Source organism: Anomalospiza imberbis, chromosome 6 (assembly GCF_031753505.1).
Source record: "Anomalospiza imberbis isolate Cuckoo-Finch-1a 21T00152 chromosome 6, ASM3175350v1, whole genome shotgun sequence".
Lineage (NCBI taxonomy): Eukaryota > Metazoa > Chordata > Aves > Passeriformes > Viduidae > Anomalospiza > Anomalospiza imberbis.
Window position 1 is genome coordinate 46141268 of NC_089686.1, and position 13301 is coordinate 46154568.

Here is a 13301-nt window from a genome sequence, read left to right on the forward strand (position 1 = left end):
GTGTGGTTTTGCCCTATTGTTATTTTTCCTTAAATATCACCTTATGGATAGGGAAGGGAGGGTTGGAAGGGTTTCTGGACCAGATCAATCTTTGATTTGTTCTGCTCCATGCCTTAAATAATTTTTTCATATGTTCTTAACACTTTGTTTACCTTCTCTCTTTTCTTTCCCAGGCTTCTATCTGTGAGACAGTATTAACCAGCAAAGCATTTACGAGTTGTAACATGCTTGTGAATGTCCAGGACTACATTGAAACTTGCATACAAGACCTGTGCCACTGTGACAGCTCCATGGCTGACTTCTGCATGTGCAACACCTTTGCTGAGTACTCCCGGCAGTGTGCTCATGCAGGTGGACAGCCCCTGAACTGGAGAACCTCAGACCTGTGCCGTGAGTATCTCAGGAAGGGACCTCCCCCTGTGCTTACTACACACATCCAGCAAACTTCACACATGTGAGGTTTTTTCCTGAAGAAGGCATTAGTTCAAAAGTGCACACAATTATAATTAAATCACTTTTTACCTGGTAATACACAAGACTTTGGGAATATGGAAGTTTAGGGGATTTTCAGTATGAATCAAAAAATCTAAAATGTTTTAGCCTCCACTTGGATCAGGATACCCTGTCATATCTTGACACAAAACAACTTAAACTGCAAAAAAATGCTTTCTCCAACTTTTAAATGAAAAGTCAGCTTTATAATACTCTTTCTACTTTTAGCCAAATCATGTCCGTTCAACATGCAATACCATGAGTGTGGCTCTCCCTGCTCTGACACGTGCAGCAACCCAGAACGATCTGCACTTTGTGAAGATCACTGCACAGATGGCTGCGTTTGTCCTCCAGGCAAGCTCATTTCCTGCCCTTTTCTCATGCCAACCCCTCTAGAATACTCACCTGTACACATTTAACAATTTTCTTACTCTGGATCATTCCCATTACATCATCAGTGTTATTATCATTGAAGTAATAGCTATATTTCTGCCCTGGATGCACTATTTCTATTCAAATTACTAAATATGGCCTTTTAAACAACAAATGTGCTTTTATAGATCTATTTTTTTATGTATGTATATAAAATGACTGAACTGAGAATAAGATAATTTGCTCCTAACAACAGCAGGGTCTTCTATTCTCAGCATTCAAACTCGGTTCACTGAAAGTATGAAGTGTTTAAGCAGATTTTGCATGCAATCATAACTCCTTTGCTGTTAGCAAAGCTGCATCTTGTTCCAGAAATGAACAAATCCTTCCTGTCAGGTGTTTTCTGTCTAAACAACGAGCTGACAGAGCACTAGGCAGTGTGTTGGATCTGGTGCTTCAGAGAATTGCACACAAGAACTGTGTGTCAGTACAAGATAGATGTGCTCTCTCTGGGCATACTTCTGGGTCTAAATTTTTGCTGTTGTTATGACTGTATCATAACAACAGCTGCTCTGCCCATCCCCATGTCTCACAGAATTCACCATCACTTGTTTGTGTCATAGCATTGACGTCTCTAAGGCAATCCTCTGTCACTGGGCATAGAAATATTTACTGTACTGATATGTTCCTGGGCAGTCTTACAAATGGTTCATCTATTCCAGCTCATTACCTATTGATTTTAATCCTAATTCCATTCTAATGAAACACATAACAGAAAGGCATTTTCCTAGAGGTCCCTTTTGATCATGCTAAGATTTTTAGGTAGACTTCAATGGAATATAGCCCTTCAAACTCTACATAGCTGGCATCCTATTATTTTAAAATACAGAAGAAAGGGGACATAGTCTCAGGCATCTGCTAGATATGTGTTCAAAGGCAGGTTCTGCAGTGCACAAAATAAGTAACAGACCCTTTCTTTTCCTAGGAATGGTATTTGATGATGTTAATGGTGCTGGCTGCATTCCCCGCAGAGAATGTCACTGTACCTATGAAGGTGAAACTTATGCTCCTGGTGCCTCCTTCTCATCTAAATGCAGATCATGGTAACATATTTTCTCACTTTTTGGTTTTTTGGGGGTTTTGGGTTGGAGTTGTTTTGTGCATTAGCTGAATATTTACTGATTTTCCCCTTAAAAAACAAATGAGCAACTACTTACCAGCTGAAGTTCCATTAATTACACTGCTTTAGAGGATACTTTCATGTCTGTTTTCCCTTCACACTTGGAACAAAAATTTGAGGTTTTGAATAGTTGCTTCAATTTCACGAAACACCAATGAAGGAAGATAATCCAAGTCAAATACCAGAGGTGTTTAAAAATGTGAATTAGTGTTATACCTTTTCAGCTCTACAGTGTAATGCTAAGGTCTCATATAAATACTATGGAAAACATGACATTTGGGGGCATGTTACATTTAGAGTGGAAGATCACATTTGAGAAGCATGTTTGACAAATACATATATATATTATTATCCCTATAATTAATGAAGTATTACTGCATGAGTGTATGCAACTGTACCTACCTATTTATTTATTTTCCAAGAAATACTTAAAATATTTGACATGGATTACGAGTTCACCAGGACTGAATTCTGTCCAAAGACTGGAAATTAACAACAATATATATAGAAAGTTATCACCTTAATATAAATGTGCCTGCCCCATATTTGTCTGAGATTTCAAAGCAATACTGGTTCCTTTGGCAGTATGACCAGTGTTTCAAGAGGAAAATTAGGGCATCATCTGCCCTTACTGCCTTAGTATTTTGTTTACACTTGCATTACCCAATGTTACTGAATGCCTCCTTCATTTCAGTACCTGTGTTGGAGGTGAATGGTCTTGTGTCGCTCAGTCGTGCCCTGGGACTTGCAGTGTTGAAGGAGGTTCCCACATTTCAACATTTGATGAGAAATACTATTCCTTCTTTGGAGACTGTAGTTATGTCCTAACCAAGGTAAAAATGAGTCACAATCCTTGCTAAAGGAAAATGTTTTTATTATATATAATGTTGTTTGATGAAAACTTCTGGCAATCACATCAGTTTTGAGTCATTGAGGGTTAACATGGTTATAGGGTTAACATCCCTAAATGGATTTCAGGGCCTTTTCTGTTAGGGTTATACTAAATAATATCAAGTATTTTTGTGTTCTTTGATAATTTTTTAGTATTTGCACTGAGTTTTTATGTTAGATTTCATAACCCGAGGTGTATTCATTGTTTATTTTTACTGAATGACTAAAGGTAAACTATTTTCATAAGGACTTCATATTAAATAAAATCTTCTTGACATGATCAATCTGAGTGCTACCAAGAAAAAGTATCATAAAATCTTAGAAAAGAGCTAGAATGAGATGATTTAGAAATAGATTAACTTAAATCAATGAAATTTTTGGATAAGATTCACAAGCACTGCCTTGATGCACAATGGCAACATAGGTCAGACTTAAACCTTAAACTCCTCCTTTTGGCACCAACATGTAAAATTAGATTCTCAGGGTCTCTGAAGGCAGAGGAAAACTCCTAAATTTGTACACAAAAATTCAAAAAGCCCCAGAACTTAATACTGAATTTCTAGATGGCTATAATTCTGCAACTCAGCTGTTCTCAATTTAGTCTTCACTATGCCAGAGAAGTGATAAGCCACATTCAGAATTACAGCCTGCTTTGAGTCTTTCCCTGTTGTGTTTGGGCCATTAGGCACACTTTGAGGGCTCACAGAACATAGTCCTATGAAAATCAGAACTGAGTCAAAATCTGAACCTTTATGCAGTAACTTCCTGAATAATAATTTTAGTTTCATTTTCTATGAGAGGATATTTAAATCCATATTTCCTACCTCTTAAAAGAATGTCCAAATCACCAGGGTCTTGAATAATCTATTCAGTACAGAAGACATTGGAAACAATCTTTTCTGTCCCTGGTAAACTTCCTAACCAGTGGGCAAGAAAGGCACACCTCCTTCTGCTCTAGCATATTAAAGAGGTATTACCTACACATTAAGAACTCATCTTATTAAAGCGTGAGGAAGTTTTAATGTTCAGATTAGTATGTCTAACTCACCCCTGAAAGCCAGAAGCAACGCACAGCTTCCAGTGTGCGGACTGCATGAATGTCAACTCTACTTGGTGATTCCAGACACATATGCTAGACCATGAGAACAAGAAGAAATTAAATAAACAATATTTTTAAAAGCCTAACTTTACTAAGAATTCCATTTGCATGTGAATTTTTTTGAGATAACTATTTCAATGTAGCAAGTCCTTTTAACAATATCTTTGGCTTTCTTCTCCAAGCTCTGTGACAGCAATGAATTCACAGTGTTGGGGGATATCCACAAGTGTGGCCTGACTGACACTGAGACATGCCTCAAGGGTGTAGCCATCAGCCTAAACGGAGGACAAACGGTGAGCAGCAGATGTACACACCTGACATCATCCAGGGATGTTCTTTAAGATTAACAGACAAGGCAAATGACACCTAACAGCACAGACAATAAATTTGCACTGCCTTTTTGTTTTATCAAATTTGAACATTATTAAAAGGAAAATTAAGAATAAAGTAAGCACATTAGAAGAGAAGATCATAGTGGCTTTCTGTTATTTAGATAACTTCTGGTTTTTGCTTTCTTGGACAGTCAGTGGAACACAGTAATAAAGTTTAAAGAAATAGTAGAGGAATCAGAACATCATCATAGTCTCCGTCCATTTTTTCCCCCTTCATCTTGAGTCGTATTGGATAGGAAAGGTTTGGAAAGTATTTAACTTATCTTCTTGATAATAATTGTCTTTTCTTGTGGACAGAACATTGTGATCCAGCCTTCTGGGAGTGTATTTGTGAATATGATCTATACACAATTACCATTCTCAGCAGGTAAGTTCTTTGAAAAACTTCTATTTCTCATTTTTATTTTAAAATGTTATTACATGAGTTAAACTAAACTCTGGTTACACTGCAGAAAACCCAGAGCACTGCCATAGAGCACTATCTCCCATTTTTATGTAATAGGATTTGCTTATTCAACACTAATAACTTTAGAAAAATCATGGTTTATATTTAGCAATATCTAATTAGTTCAAGCAAATAGTATTATTGCACACTTTCAGATCCAAACACTGTCAAAAGAGAGGAAAGAAAAATTCTGACAGGGAACTGGACTCCAATTTCTCAAGTCATTAGTTCCCTGTGTTCCCCCTGTCCTTGTTCGCAAAGCACATTCATCACTGAAGTTTCTCACATGCCACTTCTTCTCAAACACTACTGCACCTGAACACAAATCAAACCATGAAAGGACAGAATAGGTCCAGACTCCATTGGAGTCTTCAACTAAACAGTGCTATAGCATTTTCATCAAACAAAGAGAACCTTTTAAATAACAACAGATGTGTGTGTTCTTCCCTCATTTTAAAACACCTGACAGAAAGTGGAGGTTTTGTATATATTTGTTGCTTAGGTGTTTAGGTTGGACTGTTGTGGTGCTGGATTTGAAATCCTGTAAGGATCATTTCCCCCCCAGTTCTTCAGAAATTAGGATCATATCAAATGCAGCTATGGAATTCCTCTACTATTTTTCTACTATATTGTTCCTCTCATGAACAATTAATTCAACTGCTCATCTCAAATAAAATTATAACTATTTTGTTCTTATATCCCTAGCAAACGTCACAATCTTCAGGCCTTCATCTTTCTTCATAATTCTGCAAACAACTTTTGGTCTTCAGCTACAGGTTCAACTCGTGCCTTTAATGCAAGTTTTTATAGACTTGGATCCATCACATAAAGGGCAGACCTGTGGTGAGTGACCTTGTCCTAACAACTGCCTTCACCAGTACCTGCCATCCTGTAGGAGGCTTGCACAGACCATCTGCTTCCTTCTAGGTCTCTGTGGAAACTTCAATGATGTACAGACAGATGATTTCAAAACCACCAGTGGTGTGATAGAGGGCACTTCAGCTGCCTTTGGCAATACTTGGAAAACTCGGGCTGATTGTCCTGATGCCAAAAATACCTTTGAGGACCCCTGTACTGTTAGCATACAAAATGGTAAGCTGAGCCATCTCTTCTATTCTCCTTTAAGATGCAAAGATGGAATAAGCTGATCAGCCACCAAGCATTTAGCCAAAATAACAGAACTATTTGCACATGCAGACAATTTTCCTCAGTTGACACTAGAATTCTTCAATTAATAAATAATAACTAGCAAAATGTTTTGGATCGTCAGATATATTCCTTTGGATCAAGACAGCAAGTCAACTTATTTAAGGGAAACTGGAACCATACAGCATATTAGTGATTCATTCCTGCAAAGGACTGATTGTCACAGCTGTGCCTAGCCCCTGAGAAGGTTGTGGCCCTTCCACTGTTAAACTAAGAACCAGACTTAGAGTTCAGAGACTGAAAGCATTCAAGCTCCATTTCAGCCAACAAAATATATAATTCTTGAGTATTCACAAGCTAATCTTCTTTTTTCTGAGATGAACTAGCATAGTTCATCTTTTTACAGTGTAAACCTTCCTTTTTAAAATTCATCTGGGGGTACTTTTTGTTTATTCCATGACAATTAAAATGAATTAGAGAACATTCAGTTTATAAAGAGTTCAGACTTCTGCCTAGAGGAAGTGAAAGACTGTGTGCCTCAGCAAATGCAGAGCTTAATTATATTGCAATGTTAAGCTTCTATAATTTCCCTGGAGGAGGTATAGTTACGTTGAGACAAGAGTTTTGCAAACGCACAGGCATAGAAATCCTTACCATGTTTTCAATTCACAGACCAGTATGCTCAGCACTGGTGTGGACTGCTCTCTGATACCACGGGACCTTTTGCTGAATGTCACTCAACAGTGAATCCAGAAGTTTACCATAAGGTATTTGGCTCCAATTCCATCCATCCAATATAGGGGAAAAAGACTCAGATTTCTGATACTAACACCTGAGAGAACAACTTGCCAGTTGTGAGGAGATCCATTCATGATAGTTCTTTACAAGGCAAGGGTTCATTCTTATCTACACAATATGAAATTTGCTCCTTTGTGAAACTATCTTCCTTTCTATTCCCTGCAGGATAAACATGCAGGTGTATTCCTCCTGCACCTATTTTTAGCTGCAAATGTAAAGACTAAGTTAGGCGTTTGGATTCACTGTCAAAGGATAAAAATTGTCCCTTCTGAGAGACATAATGAAAGCTTTAGCCAGAATCTTAACTGGTGCATTAATTCCTCTGAACTGCTTTCAGAAGTCTTTTGCACATATGCAAGGACAAGACAAGCAATGTGCGTAAAAAGCAACAGTGAGAATTAGACAAGATGTGAACAAAAATGTTCCAGAAATTCAAGGTGATGAAACTCTGTACCAGAGTCCCTGGGTACATTAAAAAACCTTCCTGTTATTGGAAATTTGTAAGATTATGCTCAGTAAACATCATCGGGAATTAACAATATTGCATTATCCCTGCCCAGCATAGAAATACACCAAATAACTCTTGTATTCTTTGTTCCTCTGTTGCAGAGAGCCCAGGCTCTTAAGCAAAAATTCTAAAAGCTGGGTGGCATCAAAGAATCTCCATTTATTCTAAATATATATGGCACAATGGCAACAAATTTGAAGTAGTTGGAAAACTGCCAACATGTGAAAAAAATAAAAAGAAAAAATAGTTCAAAATAGTGCACCTCTAATTGCTCTTTTTTCACATAAACTCTTGAAAGAGCTCAATGAAAATCAGACATATATTTACTTATACATGTGGATTACACTCATTTTAACCTCTAATGAACATAACCCTCTAAAAAACTGCAGAGTTCCATGGCTTTGAAATGACATTCTGATGATCACATCATTCTCTGTTCCTAGACCTGCATGTTTGACACATGTAACTGTGAGAAGAGTGAGGACTGCATGTGTGCTGTCCTTTCCAGCTATGTCAGAGCATGTGCTGCTAAAGGAGTTCTTCTCACTGGATGGAGGAGCAAAGCCTGCAGTAAGTTTTACATCCCTTTGCCTTTTGAAAATTATCACCTAGAAGGCCCCACACAACAACTCTCAGGGATTCCACAGTAAATTGTGTTTAACTGGAGTTGAAGTATAGCACTGACTTTGAAGAAGCTGAGTAGGAAAGGAATGCCATAAAAGACAAACAACAAACATGAAGAAATATTAAAAATGGGCTTTGTTAGATTACTTGCTCAGAACCATCAGAAAAAAAACCTGAAGAGAATACCCTTGCAATAGGAATAAAATAAGTAGGGTGTTTCTCAACTTACTTTGACAAAAAGTATAAAAATAGCATAGAGGAAGAAACATACTGTGTCTTATTATAAATGAACTTTGTTCTTTTTTTTAACTTGGGCAAAACATATGACACATTTATAAGGGAAAATGTTGCTCTAGTACTACAAAAAATTACACTAGTGGGTATATCACTAAAGCATGTGTACATACAATGCCACGTTTATCATGCATACTTTATCTCAAATACTTTATACCTATATTGATTTTTGAATGAACAACAAATGTAACTCACCTTCTTACTCTCAAGCAAAATACACCACCTTGTGTCCGAAGTCCTTGAAATACACCTACAATGTTGATTCCTGTCAACCCACCTGCCGCTCTCTGAGTGAGCCTGATGTCACCTGCAGCATCAAGTTTGTCCCAGTTGATGGCTGTACCTGCATAAATGGAACATACATGGATGACAGTGGCAAATGTGTGCCTGCTTCTAGCTGTCCTTGTTACTACAAAGGAACTCCTCTGTCTTCTGGTGAAGTTGTTCATGATAATGGTGTTGTCTGGTAAGAGATTTGTAAAAAAAAAAATGTGAAGAGATTAGATATAGGTGATCATGAAACCATATAAATGTTATGAAATCACATTAATTGCTATATCTAAAATTTTCAATTAAAAAAAATCACAGCTTCTTAATTCTTAGGGCTACCCATGTTTGGAAAATTGTACATAAACAACCACAGGAATACAACAAACAGTCCTGTGGTGGGTCAGCCTTTGCTAACAGCCAAACTCCCACCCTGTCCCTTGCCTCCACACATACTTTTCTTATGTGTGATTGTAAAAAGCTTGTTCCATGGTGAAAGATGCCTGATAATTCTGTTATCCCATTTTGATGGGAATCTGAACTATTCTGAAGGACAGCTTTAAACCAGGGATATAGACAGAGCAAATATTATATAGAATCTGCTTGTATTTTGTTCTTGTCTAATATAGAATATTAATATTTTAAATATGCTAACTATTTGATAAAGAACACATTTTATTTTATCACACAGTAATTTTTCATTCTTTCAAGTTCATTGGGAAATAGGCTGAAACTTAACAAAAGAAGTCTAAAAATATCCATTCCCTTGTTTTTACAGCACTTGCGCCTATGGAAAGCTGAGCTGCATTGGAGAGAAGCCAGAACCAGGTAACTTATCACTTAAGATTTTCTTTAATTCTCCCTTTCATTTTCAGTCATGTTATTTCTTTCTTCTCTTGTCATAATGATGCAAATTGTACAAGTCTGAAATCAATCAAGAAAATGAATTGAGGTCTTCTGTAATGTAGAGGACATTCTCAAAATATAAAGTTACACTGTCTTACCTTTCAGGTGGCTGAATTTAGAACTCCCTGGGTTACCCAGGGTAAAAGGATATTTGATCACCTCACTCAATGTGCGAGGAAAACTATTCTCGTTTTAATTAAAACGTAAAAGCAAAAAAACCCCCAAAGCAACCAAAAAAAAAAAAAAAGGCCAAACAAGTAAATAAGGATATTTGTTATCCATTTTTTGTTCTGCTTTTCTGAAAGGAAGTGTTTCATGAAGCTAAATAAAAATTAATTTTGAGTAGTCCAAGCATAATCACAAAAACCATGTGAATATGAAATCAAAACAATATTTGGTTTCTTTCTCTTGCTACATGCATCACACTAAGGTACACATAATTCACAAAGGAGTATTTCCATTTTTTCTTGGAAACACAAAGGTACAAATGCATAGTTGGTCTCACATTTCTCATGTTTTTTTCTCTCTTTCAGTCTGTATGCCTCCCATGGTTTATGTTGACTGTGACAATGTCACTGCAAATGTGGTAGGAGCAGGATGCCAGAAGAGCTGTCAGACTCTAGATATGGAATGTGTAAGTACAGACTCTTTATACCTAGTTGAAAGCATATCAATAAAGATATCTCTTACAATTACCAGCTACAGCTTGACTCTTCCACCAGGGAAATGTTTCAAGACAGGTTTTCTTTATGGTCCTTACAGTACAAAACTCACTGTGTCTCTGGCTGTGTATGTCCTCATGATCAAGTGTTGGATGGCAAAGGTGGCTGTATTGCTCCAGAAGACTGTCCATGTATTCACAATGGGAATTCCTACAGTCCAGGAGAATCAATCAGAGTTGGCTGTAACAACTGGTAAGAGCCTATTGAAAAATATTTTGGAAATAGAACAGTTTAAGATCTAAGTAAATAACATAATTTCACTCTAGCAGTATCAAGATTTCTAGGAAGGAATCCTGCATAAAACAATCCACTTGGTACCTAAAAAGCAAACTCTGTCTATTTTTCTCAATGGCATAGCCCAGAAATTGCAAGTTGTCAGAAAAACACCATGGTTTTGATGTTGTCATATTCATTCAAGTAAAAAAAAAAAAAAAAAAAAATCTTTCTCCTAAGGAAGTACTTCCATTTCAATAGATCCAACAGGATCTGGAAATGTGAAACAATTGGTGTCTTCTGATGCAGATGATTCATTAAGTAACACAGTCTTTAGATAAATTCCAATAGGTCTTGAGCTATGTTGCATTTTTGAGAATAAGCAAAACTTATTTTTTCATTAGAATCTTAACACATGCTAAAATACAGAAAGGTACCTATATTTATATTGTGTTTGTCCAGTTTTTACATTGGGAGTGCTTTTTGTCTTGTGTAGCACATGTAGAAACAGAAAATGGCAATGCTCTGAGGAACCCTGCCTGGAAACATGTTCTGTTTATGGAGATGGGCATTATACCACCTTTGATGGCAAACGCTTTGATTTTGAAGGAGACTGTGAATATGTTCTGGTCCAGGTAACAGAGTCCTGCCTAGATTTTTGCTCAAAATACCTTGCGTTTTACTTATGAACCTGTAACATATAGCAAACAGTGAATATCATTCTCCTGTTTCAGAACTACTGTGGTCAACAAGCTACGAACCAGGGAACCTTCAGAGTCATCACTGAGAACATTCCATGTGGCACTACAGGAACTACCTGCTCCAAGTCCATTAAAGTTTTCCTGGGTGTAAGTATTTTCTTTAAGTATTTTCTTTAAGTTGTGCCAGAAGGATGGAACAAGCTGTCCCAGCTAGGCTGCATAGAAGAAGTGGCCTCTAACATAATGGAAAGGTCACTAGACTTTTTTTTCTCTCTGCTCTAGAAAGCAAAGGAGGGAAATCTACAAAGAAATTTCTTAACCCGAGGTTGTTGAATAGGATCTTCTTGATGATAATATTATTATTTCAAGAAGTTACTGTCAATATATAAAACTACAAAATAGTGACTTTCTAAATTGTCCTCTAACTTTTTCTTCTCCTGTCTTAGAACTATGAGCTGGTACTCAGTGATGGACACTCTGATGTCATCCAGAGGACACCTGGAGGAAAAATGCCATTCCAAATTCGTTCCATGGGCATCTACTTGGTGGTTGATACTACTGTTGGTCTGATACTCATGTGGGACAAGAAAACCAGTATATTCATCAAACTTAGTCCCAGCTTTCAGGTATACTTTAAAAGTGAAAAAATGAATAAAATGAATTCTGTAACGTAGTCATATTATCTCTTAAAGAAAGTGACTGGAAATTTAGGCTGTAAACCAGAAGAGCAGAAATCACATATTGTCCTTGTTGTGTTGACTTAAATTGTGTACTATGCGTTATCCTTAAATTCCATTATTCAGCAATGGCATAAAAGCAACTTTATCAGTAGCTTTCTTCATGAAAAAACCCTCACTGAGGAGACATACTTAGGATCAGCAAAAACTAAATAGCTCATTACTTAGAACAAAACCCATCAGTCCACTCCTTCTTCATAACAAGCTAGAGACCTCTCTTCATGGGAAGCGTTTTATGAAAATGTCCAACACTGTTACTAAATAGGCATTAATAATCTTACGTAAGAGTCATCCTGAGCTCTGTTACTCACAGCTACTAAGAAATTGTACCTTACTGATCTTTGTCATTTTGTTTTTTTATCCTGATGCAGGGCCAGGTCTGTGGACTTTGTGGAAACTATGATGGCAATGGAAATAATGACTTCACTACCCGCAGCCAGTCTGTGGTAGGAAATGTGCTGGAGTTTGCCAACAGCTGGAAAGTATCTTCTAATTGCCCGAATGCCAATCGTACACAGGATCCGTGCACTGCAAACCCATACAGGAAAGCCTGGGCACAGAAGCAATGCAGCATCATCACCAGTGAAGTGTTTGCAAAGTGTCACTCACAGGTATGACAAAATTTAGTCTTAAATTCTTGACAAAATGATTACATTCATTTTTATGTGGAATAGATTAAAAAATTCTCCAAAATACACTTTGTCATGCTTTAAAAAGTGGAGTTAGACCACATTCCTGCATAGAGAGACTGCATAGAAATATTTTCACTTTCACTTTCTCAGCTTTTGTCTTGAGCAAGTACACCAAAGAAATGGATTGTTTTGCTTTGGTTGGTTAGTTAGTTTGTTTTAATAGAAGGAGCAACAGTAGATATATCTCAGTAGATATATCTTGGTATATGTTTATTGTCTAATGTCATAATTTTCTACTAATATAAATATCAGCCATCTGATATGTATGACTCTGTGCTAGCTTGTAGTAATTACCAGTGTTTTGCAACTGTCTTCAGCACCAAACAGTTCTTAATATTGCAGCTTACTAGCAGTAGCTTTATTCTACATTTTCCTCTTGATTTTTCAAAGCATTCTCATGATTTCTTCCTTTCTTAGCTTTCTCTCATATAGACCTATGACTTTCAGATATCTTATTCAGCTATTTAAGGACAGTGCAAAGAGGACAAGGGCATGAAAACTTGAATGTTTTCTCTACCAGGTTGAACCAAATGAATATTACCAAGCATGTGTGGATGACGCTTGTGCCTGTGACACTGGAGGAGACTGTGAATGTTTCTGCACAGCAGTAGCTGCCTACGCTCAAGCATGTAATGAGCTAGACATCTGCATATCATGGAGAACCCCATCCATTTGTCGTGAGTTTCAACCCACTACTTTTTTAAGGGGTTCAGAGGGAAAGAAAACAGAAGGGGGGAAAAAGGAAACAAAGGAGAACAAGAAAAGAAGTATAAAATTGTGCTTCTAAGAGGCACAGCTGTATGCTTAAAAAGCAAACGACCC

General features: G+C 37.0%; 1 protein-coding gene across 1 annotated transcript in view; it reads left to right on the forward strand.

Moving 5' to 3' along the window:
- MUC5AC (mucin 5AC, oligomeric mucus/gel-forming) overlaps window positions 1–13301 on the forward strand; it is a 46985-nt gene that overhangs the window by 7072 nt on the left and 26612 nt on the right. The window contains 19 exon segments of the mRNA XM_068194954.1: window positions 174–390; window positions 721–846; window positions 1850–1967; window positions 2739–2877; window positions 4217–4327; window positions 4724–4793; window positions 5577–5714; window positions 5799–5963; window positions 6690–6784; window positions 7767–7893; window positions 8452–8707; window positions 9287–9336; window positions 9948–10048; window positions 10177–10328; window positions 10846–10984; window positions 11084–11197; window positions 11497–11676; window positions 12159–12398; window positions 13000–13156. Coding sequence (XP_068051055.1) covers window positions 174–390; window positions 721–846; window positions 1850–1967; window positions 2739–2877; window positions 4217–4327; window positions 4724–4793; window positions 5577–5714; window positions 5799–5963; window positions 6690–6784; window positions 7767–7893; window positions 8452–8707; window positions 9287–9336; window positions 9948–10048; window positions 10177–10328; window positions 10846–10984; window positions 11084–11197; window positions 11497–11676; window positions 12159–12398; window positions 13000–13156 — 2695 coding nt within the window.